The sequence below is a fragment of the Magnolia sinica genome, chromosome 3 (genome assembly GCF_029962835.1).
Source record: "Magnolia sinica isolate HGM2019 chromosome 3, MsV1, whole genome shotgun sequence".
Lineage (NCBI taxonomy): Eukaryota > Viridiplantae > Streptophyta > Magnoliopsida > Magnoliales > Magnoliaceae > Magnolia > Magnolia sinica.
In genome coordinates, this window is record NC_080575.1 from 87,047,694 (window position 1) to 87,069,504 (window position 21,811).

The 21,811-nt window shown below is 38.5% G+C and overlaps 1 protein-coding gene across 1 annotated transcript; it reads left to right on the forward strand.

Moving 5' to 3' along the window:
• The first annotated feature begins 1,339 nt into the window (after positions 1-1,339).
• LOC131240140 (uncharacterized) lies at positions 1,340-20,751 on the forward strand. The gene is made up of 10 exons (XM_058238212.1): positions 1,340-1,609; positions 1,730-1,950; positions 5,017-5,125; positions 9,241-9,649; positions 10,218-10,287; positions 10,386-10,453; positions 13,588-13,703; positions 13,790-13,896; positions 18,084-18,223; positions 20,021-20,751. Exons 1-10 carry the CDS (start codon positions 1,529-1,531, stop codon positions 20,266-20,268), a joined length of 1,569 nt encoding a protein of 522 aa, XP_058094195.1. The 5' UTR covers positions 1,340-1,528; the 3' UTR covers positions 20,269-20,751.
• The last annotated feature ends 1,060 nt before the right edge of the window (positions 20,752-21,811 follow it).

The window sequence follows — 21,811 nt, forward strand, 5'->3', positions numbered from 1 at the left end:
AACACCTCGTAGGCAACATGAAAATCAAGAAAAATGGGTATTTGTTTCACATACATACCTTCCTTGCCACCAGCTGACACTTGGTTTGGTCGTTTCATCAAATAGTTGGTTTGGATTTGGGCGAATGGACGACCGAGAGGATTTGGCTGTAAGGGTTAAGCTTGGGCGAACGGGTTAGGATTTGGACACTAACAGTTGGGGTTAGAGTTGGGCGAACAGGTAATGATTTTTTTATAATTTTTTTTAACCTATATATATTCGACTCAAAAATCAATCCGAGTCGATCTGAGCCTAACTGAGTCGAGTCGAGCTCAATACCGAGTCGAGCTAGGTCCAGCTCGGACTCGACTCAAAATGTTTCGAGCTCATTAAAACTGGCCCGACTCGGCTCAAACACAGCTTCGATCCGAGTTGAGTTTAGCTTTTCCGAATCAATCCGAGCGAGCTAACTCGCTAACTCGTGTGCACCTCTAGGTCTCAGTTCTCTATTGTCTGATAGGGTCTCAATTGGGTCTTAGATTTCTATTGATTTTTAGGGTCTCAAATTTCTGTTGAATGATAGGGTCTCAGTTATCTGTTAATTGTTAGGGTCTCAGTTTTCTATTTAGTGTTAGGATCTCAATTATCTGTTGATTCTTAGGTTCTTAGTTTTATATTAAGTGTTATGTCTCAGTTCTTTGTTGGTTATCAAGGTCTTGATTTTCTATTGATTGTTAGGGTTTCAGTTATTTGTCATCTATCAGGGTTTCAATTCTCTGTTAATTGTTAGGATCTCATTTTTTATATATTTTAAAACAACAATAAATCTACAAAAAGTTACAACAAAGAACTGATACCTTACCAAATAGGGTATGGGTTCTCACTTTGAAGGTGAGTGCTGTCTCAAGGACAAGGTCTCGGTTCTTTGTTAGTTTAAGGATGTAGTTTGCAGGTGCCCTCGTAAGGACAAAGTCCGATTCTCTATTTATTGTTAGGGTACTAGTTTTCAAAAAAAGAAAAAAGAAAAGAAAAGATTAAAAGTCGATATTTTAATATCTTTTTAAATTTAAGAAGTTTTGAGAAAAGAAGATAAGTTGCTTTATTTTCTAAAGAATAAGAACAAAATTAATAAAGATAATTACAAGTATATATATTTTTCTGATTCATCTCTCTTAAAAAAAGAAAAAAAAAGGAAAAAAAGAAAAAAAAGAAAACAAGGAAGAATTGAAAAAAGGGACGTTTCAAAAGCTGTTCGAAGTCAAAAAAAAATAAAAGTTCTAGAAAGATTGTCTGGCTACGTAATTAAGTTAGACCTTGGGTCTAGTTTATTAATAAACCCTAAAATAAATATCATCAATCTGGACCGTCCATTGCATCAACCAGCTGTCCTTTTAATTACCCTATTATCAATCTGGACTGTCTATTGACGTGACGAACTAATCAATTTCTTTTACGGAACTGGAAATGTTCATAGTGGACGGTATGCTTCAGATCGCCTCCGTTCCTGGAACTCCAAAGCTCTTCTCTAGCAAAGAGCCTTTTCCCGCCCATGGATTTCGCATCAAATTACGAAATCGCCCGCACCGCCGATTTCATCCGCAGCAGAAACTTCACCAGAGTCGCATTGCAGGTTCTCTTCCAGTATAACTACAGCACGCACAGTAAATTCATGCAATTCCAGGGTCTTTTTTATGCAAATAAACCCTAATCAGTTTATTTTTGCTTATGAAATCGGATTTCTCATTTTCAGTTCCCTGACGAGCTGTTGAAGGACTCTACAAGAGTCGCCAGCGCTCTCAGAGATGAGCTTCGATCGTCACTGGTCGGAGAATCCGAACCGTCAGATCGGAGAGATGTGGGGATCTACGTGATGGCGGACACGACGTATGGTAGCTGCTGCGTGGACGAGGTTGGAGCTTCTCATGTCGATGCTGATTGCGTTGTGCACTATGGACATACCTGTCTCAGCCCGTGAGTTTCTGCTCTCTCTCTCCCTCTCTTTCTCACTCTCTCCTTTTTGAAGAGAATCAGGAATCTTTGAAGGAATTCCCAATAATTTCATGATTGTAGAGTTCTATTTGCATGAAAGTTGGAGGCCTTTTGGGGCTTACAGATTGGATAGTTGGGTTTTTAGTGTTAGGAATTCAGCCTTTTTAGATTAAAAAAAAATCCTTAAGGATCTAGGGTTTTGAGGAATTATCCGGTGCTGTGGTTGAGTACTGAGAATTGTGATCATGCACACACCTAACCTTCATGGCTGATGTATTGGTTCAAATTGTAGGCCCCTGTTACTGGGAACAGTCTAAAATTCACACTGATTGGATGATCCTGATTGTTTATTTGGTTGCCTTCGGATGGAACTTTGTAAAGAAATTGATCTACAGTCTAGATTCGATGGGAACAAAATATTGATCTCACAGTTAGGATCCTCTGATCAGTGTGATCTTCGGGGCTTGCTCCATTTCAGAGGGGCATATAAAATTGGATGGCCTGTGATTTTGTGCTTATTTTCCACTTTACTGTGAATGCACGTGTGAGTATGATCCTCCATACTCTACCAGAGGATCATATGGTTCTTGTTAGGGTTTAGATGGGGATCGTTGAAGTTTAGGATTTTAGGGTTCTAGAGATAATATGCATGCTGATGGTTGGATGATGGATGTCGGATCGCTGTTGTGGGTCCCACCAGGTGCATGGATCCAATTACCATTTATAGGCCCCATTTATTTGGAGACGAGTGGAGAGAACGGTTAAGGATGGAATGTGAAATGCCTAACCATGTCTGTGTGGAGGTCAAGGGGAACTAGGGTAGACTCCAATTTAGGATGGAATTGTGAAACAACTAACCATGTCTCGATGGGGAGTTGACGATCACCGAGGACTAAGCATTGGCTACTAGCTAGTGAAATGTACTTTACTCTCGTGTTTGTTTCTGTTTATGTTTCAATTCAATTATGGGTAATGGAGTGGGTAATCACATTTTGGAATTTAGGTTGTTGAGAATCTTGAGATCAGTGTTCAAAATATCGGTATCACACCCTTGGAATACGGAAACATATCGGTTATCGCATGAGATATATCGGTTGTATCGCATAATGTATCATTGTTGTTGGAAACATGGGGAAACATTAGAAATTGGCAGAATTTTTTTAATGAAATTTCCTTGATTGTTAAAAAAGACATCAATATACACTTACAAATCAAAACATTATAAAAAAACAAGTTCACATAATAGGTTTTCTTTGTATGGGGTTCCAATCTATGCGTTGTCTAACTGAATTGTTGCAAGTATATTTAAAGTTTATTCATATAATTTATAAATGTAAGAAGACTTGTGGAAACACAAGCAATACATTTAAAAGCAAAAGAAGAATCACTAGATTAGGCCACATACATGTTTGATTTTATGCTTGGACACAAAGATTGCAACCGATTTGTGAGAAATTGAAATTTTTTTGATTTTTTTCAATTTTCCGCAACTCGATCGTATGAAAAATCATGGATTTGTAACAATTTGACATTAATTTAACATGATTTACAAAAAAAAAAGGATCAAAAATAAAAAATGCTCACCGGATTGAATATTTGGGATATATCACACTACTTGTGTATTCTAATACAGGGACATTTTCACATCGGGCTTGAGTGGAGTGCCTTGTGGGATGCAAGGGCACACTCGAGGTGGGCGGCCCGTGTGAGGCAAAACCCGTGTGAAGTGGGGCCCATGAGGGGGGTTCGGCCAAGGTCCTAACCCACGTGATTTGGGGCCTTGGCTATGAGATAAAGGGATTGATTCGCCATGCTCTATCAGTTCGAGCTTTTAGAGCAAGTAGTTAGTTGTCCTATATCAAAGTGATATCAGAGAGGGAGGTCTCATTAGGGGTGTACATCGAGTCGAACCAAGTCGAGGTGGCCTTAGCTCGACTTGACTTGGCTACTAGCTGACCCCAGCTTGAACTCGGCTCGGCTTGGTCCTCGAGCCTGACTGGCCAGCTTGGCTCGGTTTGGTCAGCAGCTTGGGCCAGTTCGAGCCGAGTTCGAGCCAAGTTTGAGCCGAGTTCGCATGTGTAGCATTTTCACAAACACATGGACTGCACCTTCAAAATCTCACTATATGTAAAACAACGACAGTGGTTTTACAGGTATTTAATTAAACACCTTCTAAGCAACATAAAAATCAAGAAAAAAGGGTATTTGTTTCATATACATACCTTCCTTGCCACCAACCACACTTCGTTGAGTCATTTCATCAAACACTTGGAGAGCAACATCAATATCAAAGTAACCGAGTCACCGAACTGGTTTAATCCGTGTTCGATTCGAGTTGGGTTCGATCCGAGTTGAGTCGAGCTGGGGCCAGCTCGAACTCATTTTCGAGCTCAAAAAATCAGCTCGACTTGGCTCGAACTCAGCTTCAAACCGAGTCGAATCGAGCTTTTTCGAGTTGAGTCGAGCGAGCTAACTGAGCTAGCTTGGTTTGCGTATACCCCTAGGTCTCGTGTTCGAGACTCCTTACCGGAGGTGATTAATACAGGGGCATTTTCACACCGGGCTCAAGTGGGGTGGCCTGTGGGATGTAGGGGCACACTAGAGGTGAGTGGCCTATGTGAGGTGGAACCCATGTGAAGTGGGGCCCTGGGGGGGGGGTGGGTGTTCAACTGAGGTCCTAAGCCATGCAATGTGGGGCCTGGGATAAAGGGATTGATTTGCCATGCTCTATCAGTTCGAGCTTTAGAGCAAGTGGTTAGTTGTCCTGCATCAGTTTCGCATTGCACAGGTGGGATACAAGATATATCTTGGGACATATCGGCTGATATCGTTCATATTTAAAACACTGCTTGAGATTATCCCATCTTCTAAGAGTTATTCAGCATAGTATGTTTCCTTTGTCATTGTGGCTTGAATTGAGGTTGGGTGTTAGTTACAAAGTTTTAGGCATTTCATTTGGTGAATTGGTGCTTTCTTTTGATGTGTGGTTTAGGCGTTCAACGCTCCTGCTTCTTGATGTTGGTAACAAAGGGATTGTGTTATTTGCAGAACATCAACATTGCCAGCGTTGTTTGTTTTTGGTAAAGCTTCTCTTGACGTGAATGCCTGTGTTGAGTCGCTATCCAACTGCTTATCGACCAGTGACAAGCCTGTTATGGTATTGATAAACAATCTGTTTTTGTAATTGCTGCTTTTGAACTGTTTTTTTTTTTCTTTTCTTTTCTTTTCTTTTCTTGGGACTGTTTTATCACAGGAAATTCTGGTTTAGTTATTACTTCACAATCTCACCAAGCGGGTGCATTTCCTTTTTCTTCTTCCTCCCATCCCATGTCAATCTTTTTTATCAGCAGCAACTTTGATGCCCTTTCCGTTCCTGGCATAGATAATTGATAACATGATGGTATCCTTCCATCTTCTCCGCCTTCCTTCACAACTGAAGGAGAGGATTTTTTTCTACTTCTCTTCCTTGAACCTTCTCCTGAATTTTCTCTTCTTTAGCATGGGCTAGATCCAGCACTAACTGGTGAGATCTCATTCAAACAAATTTTGTTATATCTTCTCGAAAAATGTAATTTAAGTCAATCAAATCGGATTAGCATGTCTATGAAAAATTCTCAAAGGATATGCTTCATCTCTACATGATTTAATGTGCTATTTTTTTTCTTCACCGTTCAGATAGTCAAAATTTCAAGTAATCATCGATTTTAGGCACAAATTATAATTACACAAGACATCTAATGATGAAACAGATTACACCTGCTTCCAAGGGGCTAGAACCAGTCTGGACTGGAGCAGTTGGTTAGACTGGAACTGGCCATGGAAATGTTCGGGTCACATAGAAACCCATTCTGGGCAAGGAACCAGTCATCCTTCCTGGTCCAACTCGTCTGTGTGTCTGGATTGGTATTTTGCTGGGTCAAACCAGCCAGTTCAGCTGTTTTTAGGGTAAAATTAAAATGAGTTGTGTGGGATTCGAACCCACCTATGAAACTTCATACAAACCCACATCACCTGCTATGCAACACGTGTTTAGTGCTTATGTCTTAATTATGTTTTTATGCTATAGTTTCACGATGCGTGAGAGGAAGCAATGGGGGATTCATGAGTGGGAGTAAGGACCATCTATTTCAAAATTTCAGCGAGCATGATGGTTGAGAAGTTATCTTTCAAAAAAAAAAAAAAAAAACCCACGAATGGGAGCCTGAGCCATGATTTGAAGTGGGAATGGCACCTTGGTAAAACATTCATGCAACTAACATTTATGCTTATCATGCTCAAACTGCTTAGCTTGCTGGTCGGACCTGACTGAACCACATACAACAATAAGCTGAGGACTAATTTTAAAACATTGGTAGGAGCTCTAACTATACTAACACTTCATCGTCAACATCATCACCAAGCTTAGGGTTTCTCCTCCCAGCAATTTGGTGTTGGATGTTAAATGATGGACTTGCAAAAAGTTTCTGGTTGAACCCAACCATCATCGAGCTTCCTCTTTTGCCTGTGCTGTTGGAATCACCCATGGAAGAGGCTCACATTGATACAACTCACATGCCAATAGATCCCTTCTTGTATTGCCCTCAAACCCTTATTTCATGCATGGTTCGAAGGACGAGCAAAGCAAAGAAGGGTCATAGAGGGGCAGTTGCCAAGCAAACCCTGAAATCTCCAATTGCAGTACTAGTGCAGACAACTGTAAGTGGTTGTTACTTAGGACATCCTAGACTATGTATCACTATTGGTCTAATCTAAGGTTTGAAAACTTGACTTGAAGGTCGCTTGAGTAACTTAATCAAATTTACTAGTCTTGAACACCTGCACTTGATGATGTTTAATGAGAAATGCTTACATCCAACTGGTTGGTTGGATGGTTAGTTACCATCCAACCAGTGAGTAAGTTCTAACCTTTTGTTTGTGTGCCAAATCCAGCCCAGCCAATAGCTTGGCCAATGATAAGGATCATGTAGTGCAAAAATCAACCCTATTCCACTCATCAGGTGGGCCACACCATAGAAAGCAATGGATACTGCTGATGTAATAAATAACATAGGTGTGGCCCTCTTAATGGGTGGATTAGGCTTATTTGTGCACAAGGCGATCTTCATGGCGAGGCCAACCTTCCAAGGTGTCCCGTATCGGTATCGGTTGGCGTAACGGTGACCTCCAAAACCGATACGGATACGGGGGCGTAACGGCCCGTAACGGCGCAAAATTTTTTTTTTGCTAAAAAAATATGAAAAAATATGGATTAAATCCGGAATATTCTAAGCATTCCAAATATGCATTCATTTATAAATTGGAACATGTTTATGGTGGTGTAACGGTCCACTCTTTAGTGAGAAGTTGTATCGGACTGTCTGATGAATTTATGAACCAGATAACCTGAATTTGACTACAAAATTCATATATTTAATTTTCTAACTATCTACTATCAATGATAGATATATTATAATGAATGTAATATGAAAATATCTTACATTTAGGTGTTTGCAATTATTTTTGAGGGCCAAAATTCATGCGTAAATAGAAAAAAAATATAAAATGGCACCCCAAATATGTAAAATGCACATTAACATCTTCTAATATGATTAACACATCATATGGCATCATTAAAACAGCAAAAGAATCATTAAAAAATGATTTTTTGAATTTTCAAAAAAAGGGCCGAAATAAATGCGTAAATAGAAAAAAATAAAAAATATATATAAAATGGCACCCCAAATATGTAAAATGCACATTAACATATTCTACTATGATTAACACATCATATGGCATCATTAAAACAGCAAAAGAATCATTAAAAAATGATTTTTCGAATTTTCAAAAAAAGGGCCGAAATAAATGCGTAAATAGAAAAAATATTTAAAAAATATAAAATGGCACCCCAAATCTGTAAAATGCATATTAACATGTTCTACTATGATTAACACATCAAATGGCATCATTAAAACAGCAAAAGAATCATTAAAAATGATTTTTCGAATTTTCAAAAAAGGGCCAAAATAAATGCGTAAATAGAAAAAAATATAAAAAATATATAAAATGGAACCCCAAATCTGTAAAATGCACATTAACATGTTCTACTATGATTAACACATCATATGACATCATTAAAACAGCAAAAGAATCATTTAAAAATGGTTTTTCGAATTTTCAAAAAAAGGGCCAAAATAAATGCGTAAATAGAAAAAAATATAAAATGGCACCCCAAATCTGTAAAATGCACATTAACATGTTCTACTATGATTAATACATCAAATAGCATGATTAAAACAGCAAAACAACCATTAAAAACTGATTTTTCGAATTTTAAAAAAAGGGGCCAAAATTTATGCGTAAATAGAAAAAAATATTAAAAAATTATTAAATGGCACCCCAAATCTGTAAAATGCACATTAACATGTTCTACTATGATTAACACATCATATGACATGATTAAAACAGAAAAATATATTAAAAAAAGTATAAATACCTATTTTTGACGAATTTCTGAAAAATGGCCCACCGAGCTTTGATTCAAAAAAATCTATAATATAATGTGTTTTTCTATCAAATACCTAGCTAAGGTTGGTCGAAATTAGTAGTAGAAGGGGTTAGAAACAGTTTGGAAGCAAGAAGTTTCAAAAAAACAGCAAAAACAGAGCTTTAAAAAAAAAAAAAAAAGTTACCGTTTCGGGCCCGTTTCGGGCCGTTACGCCCGTATCGGTCCCGTATCGGCCGATACGGGTACAAAAAATCGAATCGGCCGTTTCGGCCCCGAAACGGGTAACGGTTCGCACCGTTACCGTTACGTATCGGCCGATACGTAACCGATTTGGCATACCATGCAACCTTCACACAAACATGAAAGGATGAAAAATATGCACTGGTTGGGCAGCAATTTGGTGGTCCAATCGGTTGGACACAGCACATCATCATCATCAAAGCCTTATATCCCAACTAATTGGGGTCAGCTCTCATATTAATATTATCACCTGAGCACCTCTCATATTTAACCTTAAAATATAATGATATATAACTATTGTAGCCTTGTCAGGTTGGGTTTTGTTGAATCTCATTGAGTGAAGCCTCTCTCTCTCTCTCTCTCTCTCTCTCTCGTCTTGACCAAGTTGTGACGAAATTGAGTTCTTTTTTATTTTATTTTTTATTTTCTTTTGACGAGTCCTGATGAGATCTGATCAAGTTGAGTCTCTTAATTCTCACAAAAAGGTGTGTTTTCAATTTTTTAAACTATGATCTGATTATTCACAATCTTTTTTCTTTGAAAATCAGGTACTCTTTGGATTGGAATATGCTCATGCTGTACAAAGTATCAAAGAAGCAATGGCAGTTGAGTCATCAAGATTGTGTAGATCCAACGTTTCATTGCATTATGCAGATGTCATGTGCATATTTATGAATCCAGCAGAAGATAATAAAACTCACAATGGGCACATGGGGTCCTCCAATGGCTTCTATGCTAATGGAGAAGCTCTCAGGCATGTTGACAACAACAAGACTCTTGAGTCTGATCCTTGTAAGAGAATGAATTCCACAACAGCTGGTATGAGCTACAGTATTGGAGGTCTGACATGGAATTTACCACATGGCCACAAGATGGAGGATTACTTGCTATTATGGATCGGTTCTGACAATTCAGCATTTGCAAACGTTGTTCTCACATTCAACAGCTGCGAAATAGGTATAAATGGACAGTCATTCATATGACCCTTTTTTGTCCATTCTGCCTAGCACAGTTTCCCTCTTTTCTTTTTTCTTTTTGTGCATGTGTGTTTCTGTGTTTGTATGTGTGGACGCTCCTTGCAGCCTTCGGTAACTAATTGGGTTGTACTGATTGGAAACCCTGCTATTTATCTTTTCATGGGTGATTGTTAAAGGATAAAAATGATAGTTATCATCATCTTTGCATGAGAGGAGATATTTTCCACCATTTTATGTCTATATTCTTTTCTTCTGTAACTCCCATCTCTGAAAACTCTGTGCGATGAAAAAAAATGATATTTTAATATCCTTTTCTTGTTTGGTGCTCAATGTGGAGAGTATAAGAACGATATGTTCAATGTTTTCTGTGTTGGTGTACATTGTTCTTGTTTTAGACAAGGTTCTTCATGTGCCCAATTCTACTTCATGCACGACTACATCATAATTATGGTTCATCAAACTGTAAAATTGTCCATATTAGATTGTTAATGTTTTTTCCCTCCTCTCTAAATCATTATGTCATGTTTTCTCTATTTGGCTGCATTCAGTCAGATATGATGCACATGAAAATCATTTGGTGAGGGATTTGTCTCATCAGAAAAGGATTCTCAAGCGAAGGTACCTAGAATACATGCCTTTGTCTTTTCATTTTCACTAATTTGATCTCTCCATATCTGTGTTGTGCTTATTCACTCTTAGTTTACTTGTTTTTGTAGATATTACCTTGTGGAGAAAGCAAAGGATGCAAACATTATTGGCATTTTGGTGGGCACTCTCGGTGTAGGTATGTTCCCCGGAGAATTTCATTCATTGTTACTGTTGAATCTGTTCATGATTTGGTAGTCTGTAAAGCCATCAGTGGCAGTTTATTATAGCCGGAATTTGTTAGGAGTGGAAGCCCACCAAAGCGCATCTCTCGTACCAGTTCAGTCATAGATCTTCTTATTTATTTTGGTATCTTTTAGTGCCTTACATGCCATGCCTCAAGTAAAAAAAGTAGAAAATGTATGAATTACATGAATACATTTGTATTGTTTTGGTGCACCTCATAGCACAATGTCGATTGCATTGCCTTGATCTTGTTATTTATGATGATTTGCATTACCTATTGGTATAGGCCCATGTGCACATTGCTATTTGCTACTTGGATGACACAAATTAACACATCATGCATTAATCACGCCAAACACTCCAATATTGTATACTTGTATAAGATTTGGTCCATGTACCGAGTGGGGTTCCATCCATGGTTTAGTTGTTTGGTGTATGGTCTGATATCTGAATTGCCATACAACTATGTCATGTGTAATTTTCAACCAAATGGCCCACCATCCACAGTTGACTCAGCAACTTGGATGATCTGGATGACCGTACAACTATGCTATGCATATGGTTGAAACCAAGTGAGTTTGCAATTTGGACAATCTAGTTATTTATTTATGATGGATAAAAGATATTTTCTTTAGAAGAAAAAAATGCAAGTATAAATACAACACAACAGACAGCCACACTTTTTAGGCACTATCTACATAACATTATATTGACTGGTGGCCAAAACCTGATCCCAAATTGATAGCCTAAACAGCCCACAACCACCAAAACCGTGATCCCTACCAGTCTGCCACCTTAAGGGCCTATATGGACACACTTCCGCAAAAGGGAGTTCTTGCACCTGCTTTTGGTCTACTTGACGAAAACCAATCTCGATTTTTTCCTTCCACTCGGCTCTTAAAAAGCCCATTTCATTGAGCTGGGGATGAGACAGGGTTTGCAAAAGTGCATCCAACCACACAATGTGGATTGGGGTTTGGCTCAAAACACAAGTTAGGCATCAAACACCCCTTTTAAGGTTGTGTCCAAATGGATCCTAAAAAGCACTGCAACTAAAAGCAGCCAAGTCCACAAAGATTATCAAATGTAGCCCAACACTGCAAATGATCGAAACAAGGCCTACACCCTCAATCATAGAATAAAACTTTCTCTGAATTTGGATGACCATAGCCCTTGAGAAACCTCTGAAAACCCTTGCCCAGTCCAGCAACCATCTCATCTGTTGATCCTACTAAGAAATGATCCGGATGGAGGATGCTTTCCCTTGGAATATTCTCTTGTTTCTCTCAAGCCATACAAGTATACAACCATGGTATTCAAAATGGTTATGTAACAGTAGTGGTGGTACCTATCATGCGATGCAGGGCTGTAATGCTCGTTCTGAGAAAAATGGCCCATGACAGGCCTGTAATGGTCATAATGGGGCTGTAATGGGCTGGTACATTTTCTTTCCTTTACAGGCTGCAGCAGCTATTGCCACCTTACCTTGCGTACACCCTAAATAACAACAAAGAAAGTTCTATGCCAAAGCCACCTGCCAATCGCGCCCCACGCAATGATTGTCTAGTTCTCAAATAAATGCGATACTGCTTTAGGGAACACCCAACGCATCCCAAACTTTGCCCCAAGCGATGGTTTGGACGGTTTGGATTTTTTACAACTACACCATGTGCACAATTGGCCCACCATCCACAGTTGGGTCTGCGATTTGGATGGTCAGGATTGCTGTAAAATGATGCCATTTGTAGGGTTGAAACGAAGTGGCCCACCATCCACAGTTGATTCAGTGACATGGACAGTTTGTATTGGCGAACAACTATTGCCATGTGTGTATGGTTGAAACCAACTAGTCCCACCATCCATGGTTGACTCGTTGAGTCATCAATTTGGACGGTCTGGATTGATGTACAATTATGCCATGTGTTCGGTTGAAACCAAGTTGGCTACCATCCATGGTTTCAACAATTTGGATGGTTTGGATTGCTGTGCAACCACGCCATGAGTACGGTTGAAACCAAGTGGTCCAACATCCATAGTTGAGTCAACAATTTGGATGGTTTGGATTGATGTACAATCATGCTATGTGTACAGTTGAAACCAAGTTGGCCACCATCCATGGTTTTAAAAATGTGGATGGTTTGGATTGCTGTGCAACCACGCCATGAGAACGGTTGAAACCAAGTGGCCCAACATCCATAGTTGAGTCAACAATTTGGATGGTTTGGAGTTCTGTACAACGATGCCATGTGTGCAGTTGAACCTGAGTGACCAACCATCCATAGTTTAGTTATTGATTTGGATTAACACACAAGCATGCCATCTGTGCGGTTGAAACTAAGTGGTCTACCATTCGTAGTTTACTCAGTGAAACGGTCTGGATTGCTGTGCAACCATGTAATTTGTATGATTGAAACCAAGTGGTCCACCATCAACATTTGAGTCAAAATTTGGATAGTCTGGACTGCTGTGCAACTTTGCCATGTGTACAGTTGAAACCAAGTGGTCCCACCATCCACAGCTTAGCCATTGATTTAGACGGCCTAGATTGATGTACAACTGTCATATGAAGAGTCACCAGACTCACTACTTGTTAATAAATTTTAAATGGTGCGAAACTAATACATGAGTCTCCATCTGTTTTTTCTCCTGTTATGAAAATAGTTCTATTCCATTTTTTTTTCTTGGAATCTTGCTATTTGGATAATATGGTAATTATGGTTTACAAAAACTGTTCAAAGTAGCATTATTTGGATAACCGTGCTATGAGATAACCCGTTTGTGCGCCAAAGGAGAGATAAGCTATGCCAATGGCACTATTCTTATGCAAGCGGCTATGACGTGCGCCAAATATACTCCCAGCCTGTTCATACTTAATTGGTTAACATTGATTTAATGTGGCACTTGTTTGTTTTTACGTTGCTCAGTTTGTTCATTCTGTATTCGTTTGCTACTTAACAAATACTTGAACATGCAGAATCATGCTAGTGGAGAATGTTTTAGATGTTAAACCTTTTGTTTGTTTACTCAACAAATACTGTAATTATGTTTTAGATAACTGATTTTACTGTTTTTCAATTACAAATTCAGCCGGATATCTGCATATGATTCATCAAATGAAAGACTTGATCAAGGGAGCTGGGAAAAAGGCCTATACTCTTGTTATGGGAAGACCGAACCCTGCAAAACTTGCAAACTTCCCCGAGGTAACCTCTAATTTATACATCAGACAAACAATTTATGACTCTTTTTATGAATGATATGATATTGATCAGGATTCTCATCTGGACAGTGTGATGTTTTCATTTATGTCTCCTGCGCCCAAACTGCACTCTTGGATAGCAAAGAGTTCTTAGCTCCAGTGATCACACCTTTCGAAGCCATGCTGGCTTTCAACAGGTATCACCTGCAACTTTTCCTTTTAATTTCACGCTGCTTACATCATCTTCTTTCTGTACATGTTATCTGCTTCTCAGCTTTTCAGTCTGAATACGTAGACCGGATATTGTGCATTGCATTTTTATTGTTCTTATTTTGAATGGTGTTGTGCATTGAATATTTGTTAACATAATCGAATTTGAGTGACAAGTTAAAAGTGGGCCAATTAGTCTGGAATCAGGAACTTTTACATAGCAGAAACAGTCTGCGGGTACTAACAGCTGTGACAACTATATTATATAGAAAAGCTACATTTTTTGCTGTCTTTTGGCTGTTTTTGGACTTTATGCTTGTGTGGTCAATATTCCGTCACTTTTTTTTTTTTTAAATGTTATAATATTAGCCATTACCATACACATTTCCCTACCCAAGTTCCACGTGAGGGCATGTTTGGGTGTGTAAAATTAGTCATTAAGTGAGTCCATTAATTGGTACCTTCATTTCATCAATAAAATTGTCAGTGTTCAAAAAACTTCTAGCAGTTGGTGACCCCATTTTCCAACTTTTTAATTTTATTTTATTGGACAAAGAATTTTCTCCAATACGGGCCATGTTATAGCAGTTGGTGGGCTGGCTGACACGCCCACCAATACCATTATTTAAAACCTTGATCCCATGGACTTGATTACTTGTGGGCCATTTTATTGCTTGTTGATCTCAAGACCCTTTGCCAATGAAATTGATCAATTCACGAATTGAGGTATTTAATCTTTCACTTAATGAATTTTGGGCAGTTTTACTGATTGCCTAAATCACAAGTTCAATAAAAGGCAACTATCAGAACACCGCACCTCCACAATTTATGAATTAAGCAATTAAAAATTGCTAAATTCATGAATTGGGTGTGTTTTCCATACAAGGCAAGAACTAGGTACTGATATTTAGTGATTTGAATCATCATCATAGCCTTGTCCTAGCTATTTGGGGTTAGCTTTACAAATCCTGTTTTGTTGAAAGGTCGAAAACATGAATTCTTATGATTGACAAACAGCTGCCCACCTGTCATCAACCCTTCACCCAGGTTTGGGATCGCCTGGCACAGCAGCTACGAGGACTTTGTTGTGTTCCAGGAGATATCGGAGACAAAAATCAGGAGTTCAACTCATCAGATGGACCATCCTGTACCATAGTTTTAAGTAGCAGTTTCGGAGTGTGACTCACTTCGAGACTGAAACCCATACAACACACCCTGGATCATTCTGTTTCGGTCCATTTTTGGTCATTTCAGTCCCCTATCTGGTCTGGTGACTTGTCTTGGTTCCTGACCTAAACTGATACCACTTGGATAAAATACCAGACGATATTTTGAACAATGTGCTTTAACAAGTCGTATTGGATGATACTTTGAAACATGCCCTGTAACACTTCATTTTGGATGATATTTTTAACCATGCCTTGTGCGAAAAACGATGAGAAACTTAAATTAGACCTACCAGTAGTTCGATTCATTGTGCTTGTGTAGCACACCTAACTAGTAGACCAGCCTTATTTTTATGCAGGGTGATCTTCGCAGCGGGGCCCATCTTTTCGACAGCTCACATATCCTACACGTGCGACCATAGTTTTCAAACTAACCAGGTCAACCAGGGAATCGCCAAGTCTGCACGGCCAGGTCACTGGGCTGGGAAAACCAGACAAACACTGGTTTGCATGTGCCTTGGGCCTGGTTTTCTGTTTTGACTTGTGACTTGATTGACTCGGCCTGGCTGAAATGGGTTAGCTGAGTCTCACAAAGGGCAGTTCTGTAATCTGTAAGAAAAAAAAAAACGAAAAGAAGTGCCCTGGTCTGCTTGACTTGGGCTTGGTTTGTTAGGTTGAAACGGGATTTGGTTGATTCGGCCTAGTTGAAACGGGTTAACTGAGTCTCAAGAAAGGCACTTTTGTAGTCTTAAGTAACGAGGATAACTTTTGTATTTTTTAAATTTCTTCATATAAATAAAAAAATATTTTCTTGACTCGCCTTCTTGACCCACTGCATCTTAGGTGTGACCTGCCTGATGACTGACCTAGGCCCTACAGACTCCCAGTTTGAAAGCTATGTGCAGGACATGTCACACATGAGATGGGTTATGTTTTAAGCTGACCTTGGTTCTAGGTGACTATCCACCCAGTTTTCAAATAACCTAAATTTCTATGGACAAATTTATGCTCTAGATGCGGCAAGAGCAGAATGGAGTTCCGCACCAAATGTGTGAACTGAAACCACTTGACTCTAGAACATGACTAAAGCAAACAAAGATTGGAATGAACTTAGGTGAATGCCAATGGTGTATTTCCATCCTGTTCATGATTCGCATCATACCATGACAGCTAATATGAACTGGCTCACCAATTGGAAAAAAGAAGATTTATATACCCATGTTGTGGCATATACGGACAAAGGGTTTTAGAATGATGCAGAGCACTCAACAAGATAATCAAAATAAAGGATGCCTGAGCAGAGCTACATTGTTCGTACAAAATTTACTAAAGGAGTAAGAAGAAAAGATAAAGGGTTTTAAATGGTTCAACTGCAAGAGATGGCTAATGAAAAGGCAATACTAAAAGGAAAAAGGGCCATTGCCTTGATAAGCTTTATTTTGAACCAGGTAAAGTCGGTATGCAAAGAATTGAATAGTTATGTATATGAGAAACAATCCTTTTCTCTAAGAAACTTCTAATTTAGAGTGCTTCTAATTGCATAGGAAAAGTGGACCATCCAATTGATCTATCTGGAGTCTCTGGACTGCCTATTAGTCATTAAGGTAATGGATGTTTGAAGCCAGATATTTTAGGATTTGGCTGTCCAAAAAAAGAAAAGGTTATCTTTTCAAAAAAGAAAAAATAAAAAAAAGAAAATGAAAAGAAAAGAAAAGGCTGATTTATCAACAGATAACATTTAAGAAGGGATATATTGACAGATAACTTTAGGCCCTGTTGGGATCGTGGAAGTGAGATGTGGATATGAGAAATCCATGAACTTGTCAAATTCATGGATTTCCATTGGATTTGAATTTGGCAAATTCCAGAGTCTCACTGTTTGGGAATGAAGCTTCAAATCGTTGGATTTGGGAGTATTTATTGCAATGGTATAACTTCTATTGCTTTTAAGCAAATCTCTCATTTTGCAGATTTGCAAAGAATTTATTTATTTTTTTCTTTTTTGTGGATTTAGATTTGCACCAAAGCCATGGATTTTGTGGTGGTTTGGACTTGTAAATCCATAAAATTGACAAACCCTCAACAAAAAACAAACTGGGGAGATTGAAATACATGGATTTCACAAATCCCTGCCCCAATCCCCTCACCCCAAACAGCCCCTTACAAAGAGTCATAATTTAGCAAAAAATCATTATTTTCCATATAATTTTTTGCTCGATACATACAAAAGGAAAGCAAGCAATTATGATATGTCCTGAAGCCAGATATAACAGCTTGTGGAATATGATTGATAATGTGTCATTACGTTTCCTCAGCGCCCCAGATTTGTTGTTTGTTTTCCTTTCGCTTCTTAATAAAATCGTCGTCACCTTTCCAAAAAAAAAGAAAGAAAACGAAGTCATTATGTTTTTAAGTGTTTTTGCAGGGTGCAGCTGATCTCCCTCTTTCCGAGTAGGCTTGATGGAATTGGTAGAATTGAGTCAAAAACCCCAACATGACAATGTTGTTTTTCTTAACCTTTCACAAAGTAACTAAAATATGTTCATTATGCTAAAATGCTAACTGTCAGTGACTGAGCTACTTTCCTGTAAAGTTTAATCTATAATATGGAATTGTAATAAAGATGGAATTTTTTGAATGGAGTTTGACATTTTGTGGTGAACTATGTTTGACTTGACTTAATTAACGGTTTTTTCTTTTCTTTTTTTCTTCTGCTGAGCAGAGTTCTTGAGTTCTTGGTTGTTACTTGTGGGTTCTAGGAATCTGATATGTTTGTCTGTGCTTCTCTATGTTTCTGGGGAACAGAGTCTGAAACATGCTTATACAAATTTGTTACTTCTCATTTCCTAAGCTTCCAATGGATTTGTGTTGAGATTGCAGGGCAACAGATATTGTATTGTAGTGGGCTAACAAAACAATTGTTCGTGCACACAAATTTTTAGTAATTAAGCTGCTTTACTAATTGAAGTAGTTTTTCCCCCCTTTTCTTATTTTTATGGTTCTTCTAGAGGAAGCCAGTGGACAGGAGCATATGTGATGGAATTTCGTGATTTGATGGCTTCTTGTTCTCTAGAAGACAACAACAAAACAGAAGAAGCTCGGTTTTCTTTTCTGAAAGGAAGCTATGTAGAAGACATTGTGCTGCAAGGTATATAGCTTTGATCTCATTGTGAGCATTTCCACTTTCCATTTGCAAAGAATTTTGTCCCGACATTTATTAGCTGCTTATGGAATTTGCTTTGTGAGATGATCATTAATACTGAGAAATGGGTGTGTGAATCAGTTATCAATTTATGTAGTGCTCATGCGACGGAATTGTACTTTTGAAATATGACCTCTACAGTTTGCAGTCAAATCTGACTTGTGTTATGCTCATGGTATGCTTGTCAAGTGTGTTATACTTAGTTTTTAACTATTTTATGGAGACTTGCTGGGCATATGAATGGGCAGTCCAGAGTAGAGAGAAGCCAACATGAGTACGTTGGCATGGGGAAATAGAAAATGCATGGGAGACATTAAAACAAACAATCAATTTAAGGCTATATGCTGTTCACTAGACAAGCATATAGTTATATGCATGCCCATCACGTCAAGTGTATCCCAAATGGACAATCAGTATTCCAACCCCCGCTACATGCCTGTTATCTAATCTTCCAATGGCTTTTCCACAAGGCATTTCTTGAACACAGATGGGCAATATATGATTCAGGCATGCTTCCCAGTGTAGTTTAGGAGTTAGATCACAGTAGCGTGCGGACCTTGCTAGCTTGGAATTTTGTTTGCGGCCAGATAAATGTGCAAGCTAGAGTTTAGGACTTGCCTTTTCTTGATTTCCATACTTGGTTAATTTGGATGTATTGTAATGCCCACACCAGATTTTTGGTGGTATGGATTATCCATTCAGTCTAGCCTTATGGACAGCCTCAAAACCATGTAGCTTGTTAGAGTAATAAAGTCCCTTGATATACATTGATACACCACACTCTGACAGCTTAAGCTTTTGGAGTGAATGGTTGTTTGACATGGCTCAGGGGCCAAAAACATGCCAATGCCTTGAATTTTCACTAAAAATTGCAAGCTGTTACATTTCACCTCTGTGCTGAAAATTGGGAGCTAAAAATCCGACCAGTAAGTGCTTAAAGATTTGTTTCCCTTTTCCTGATCACTTGTGTTTCGAAGCTGAAAAACCAACGCTGATGACAGTATGGTATCAGCGATAAACATGATTCTCTGATTTATATAATTCAAATCTTACAATTCACAATTCAAGTTGGATTCAGGATCCTATTTGGTAGAGCTGAGAACATGAACCATACAGTCCTCAAAAAGCATACTTCTATAGGAATTCACTTTGATTATTGATTTTTTTTTTTTAAGTTTCTTTCATCTTATGGGTTTAAAGAAGCCGGAAAGTGGCTTGCAAGCAGTGTATTTGAGACCAACCTTCAGAACCATTTTAGATGATCTATATTCTATCTATATTCTATACATGTTCTATTACTGCCAGTAATTCCTTGGTAGATTTTAAGTTAGTCTGCATTTTTTGCACCAAATATCATGAAATTTCATGATAGTTTGCACCAAACCAGACTGATTAGTCATGAAATATCATGATATTTGGTGCAACAAAAAGTAGCCTCAACTAAAATTTAACGTGGCATGTTGCAAATTTGCAATATGATTGGCTGGGTCGCATTTCCATCTCTTAATATCTCACTCAAGTATCTTTTTTTCTCAAAAAGTATTTGCAAAATAGAGAATGACAATCCAATTATTTATGATTCAATTTGCTTTCTTGAAATTTACAAACAAGCACTGATGGCATCCAATTGAGTAATTCTTATTGGTGATAGGTGCAATTAATTTGATTAACGTTTGAATTGCTTACATTCTCATTGATGATATGTGTCATTAATTTCATTATTTAAATTGCTTGCACCCTCAGGAAAGCCAGAGGAACAGAGGGAAAGAGCTCTCGTCTTGCCAGAGGCAACGGAGAATGCTCTGAAGGTGGCGGACAAGCACCCACCTGTTTTAGTAAAGGGAACAGCTAATTCTGGGGCTGAGTATTTTGCCTCCCGATCCTATCATGGCCTTGACATGCGGACCGAGAATGAGCCTCGTTCTTTTGTCATTGGCAGAACTGGGAAGGCCTCTGGTTACAACCATGAGATGCAAAAGCAGGAAGATTGATGAAGAGGCCACCGAGTAGCTTCAAAGAAACAGTTTGTTCTCCAAGTGCAGTTCAGGCCACGAATGGCGACTTTGGTTCTCTTTTGCTTCTTTTTATGATGGGTGAGTTACAGTTAAGGTCACCGGCAGTAAAGATTTAAGCTGAGACCATGTTGCATCACCACAACTTCACCATTGAGAAGATAATCGAGATGCAAGCATGGGCCGGCAATGCTCATTGCCAGCAGTTCTTGTAACAGTAGGTTGTTTTTTTGCAGAGCAATGATAAGCTGCTTCTCTCTCTCTCTCTCTCTCTCTCTCTCTCTCTCTCTCTCTCTCCCTCCATTTTTCTTCTTTAAATTGTCAAGGTACTTATATTTTGTTCGTTGAATCAAATACTGGTATAATTGCTTAAGAAAGTCCTCCCCAATCTCCTGGATTATCAGCTCAATCAAAAAGAGGCAGTCGACTGGTCATCCTGCCTCTGGATTGTCGACTCCTATATTTTTTTAGCCTTTTTTTTTTTTTGGCGTTGTAGCAGGCTCTGCTTGTCTTCTCTCCTGCCATTGGCGTCTTCGTAATAATTTGCTGTTACTTTTAAAAAAATAATCAAATGCTGGTATAAAGTATGGGGCATGGGCAAAGGTCTTTCCATTTGAGATGAGACCATGTTGCATCACGACCATCTCACCATTGAGCAGATACTAGAGATACAAGCATGTGCCAGCAATGCTCATCCCCAGCAATTCTTGTAACAGTCGGTTGTTTATTTCAGATCAAAGATAAGCTGCTTGTTTAAAAAAAGAAAAAGAAAAAAAAGGAAAGACTGTTTGGGCACAGGAACAATTTTAGAAGGGGCTAAAAGAAAAGAAAAGAAAAAGATTAGAACAAAAGATGCCATTTATTTTTTTCATCATGTACAAAATTTGAACTCTAATGTGGTAGATACTGCCTGTTAATTTTTGAAACTCTTCTAGAATTGAAATTAAATATGGAAATACTATCCATCAAAATGTCCATAGATATGCCATGTAAGATATAATTTCACGTTATTTTATGTGCTGATATGTGATTCATCTATGGAGAGATCCATTGTTAATTACCCATTTGTCATAAACTTCACTTTTGGCCAATGCTAGGAAAGTGGTTAGTGATCAATGACTTGCAACATCCTTCATGTGGGCCCTACCTTTGATTGCTGATTCATCCTAAGGAAATCACTTTGAATAGATGATTTTAATCCATCATGTGGGCCCCACCTTTGATTGCTGATTCATCCTAAAAAAATCTCTTTGAAGAGATGACTTTAGTGTTCTTCAATGACCACAGTAAAGAAGATCTGGCACAGATCTGGACTGTCCATCGTGTGATGCTACCTATGATTTTCCCCCCCTCTTAAATGACACTTTGACCTGACAATCCTACCCATCCAATTAGAGGTCGGGAACCTGGATGATCCATATTGATTATAATAGAGGTTCAACAACTAATCAAGATCTTCCATCATGTGCCTTATCCACTTACTGTAGATTCTCTGTTGGCGGGGGTATCCTTATCCAAATGG

Bases quoted from the DNA above. Each gene is read 5' to 3' on its own strand.
- LOC131240140 (XM_058238212.1), top strand. From the start codon at position 1,529: ATGGATTTCGCATCAAATTACGAAATCGCCCGCACCGCCGATTTCATC. The intron at 1,610-1,729 runs GTTCTCTTCCAG...TCTCATTTTCAG, and splicing joins TCACCAGAGTCGCATTGCAG to TTCCCTGACGAGCTGTTGAA. The intron at 10,454-13,587 runs GTATGTTCCCCG...TTACAAATTCAG, and splicing joins GGTGGGCACTCTCGGTGTAG to CCGGATATCTGCATATGATT.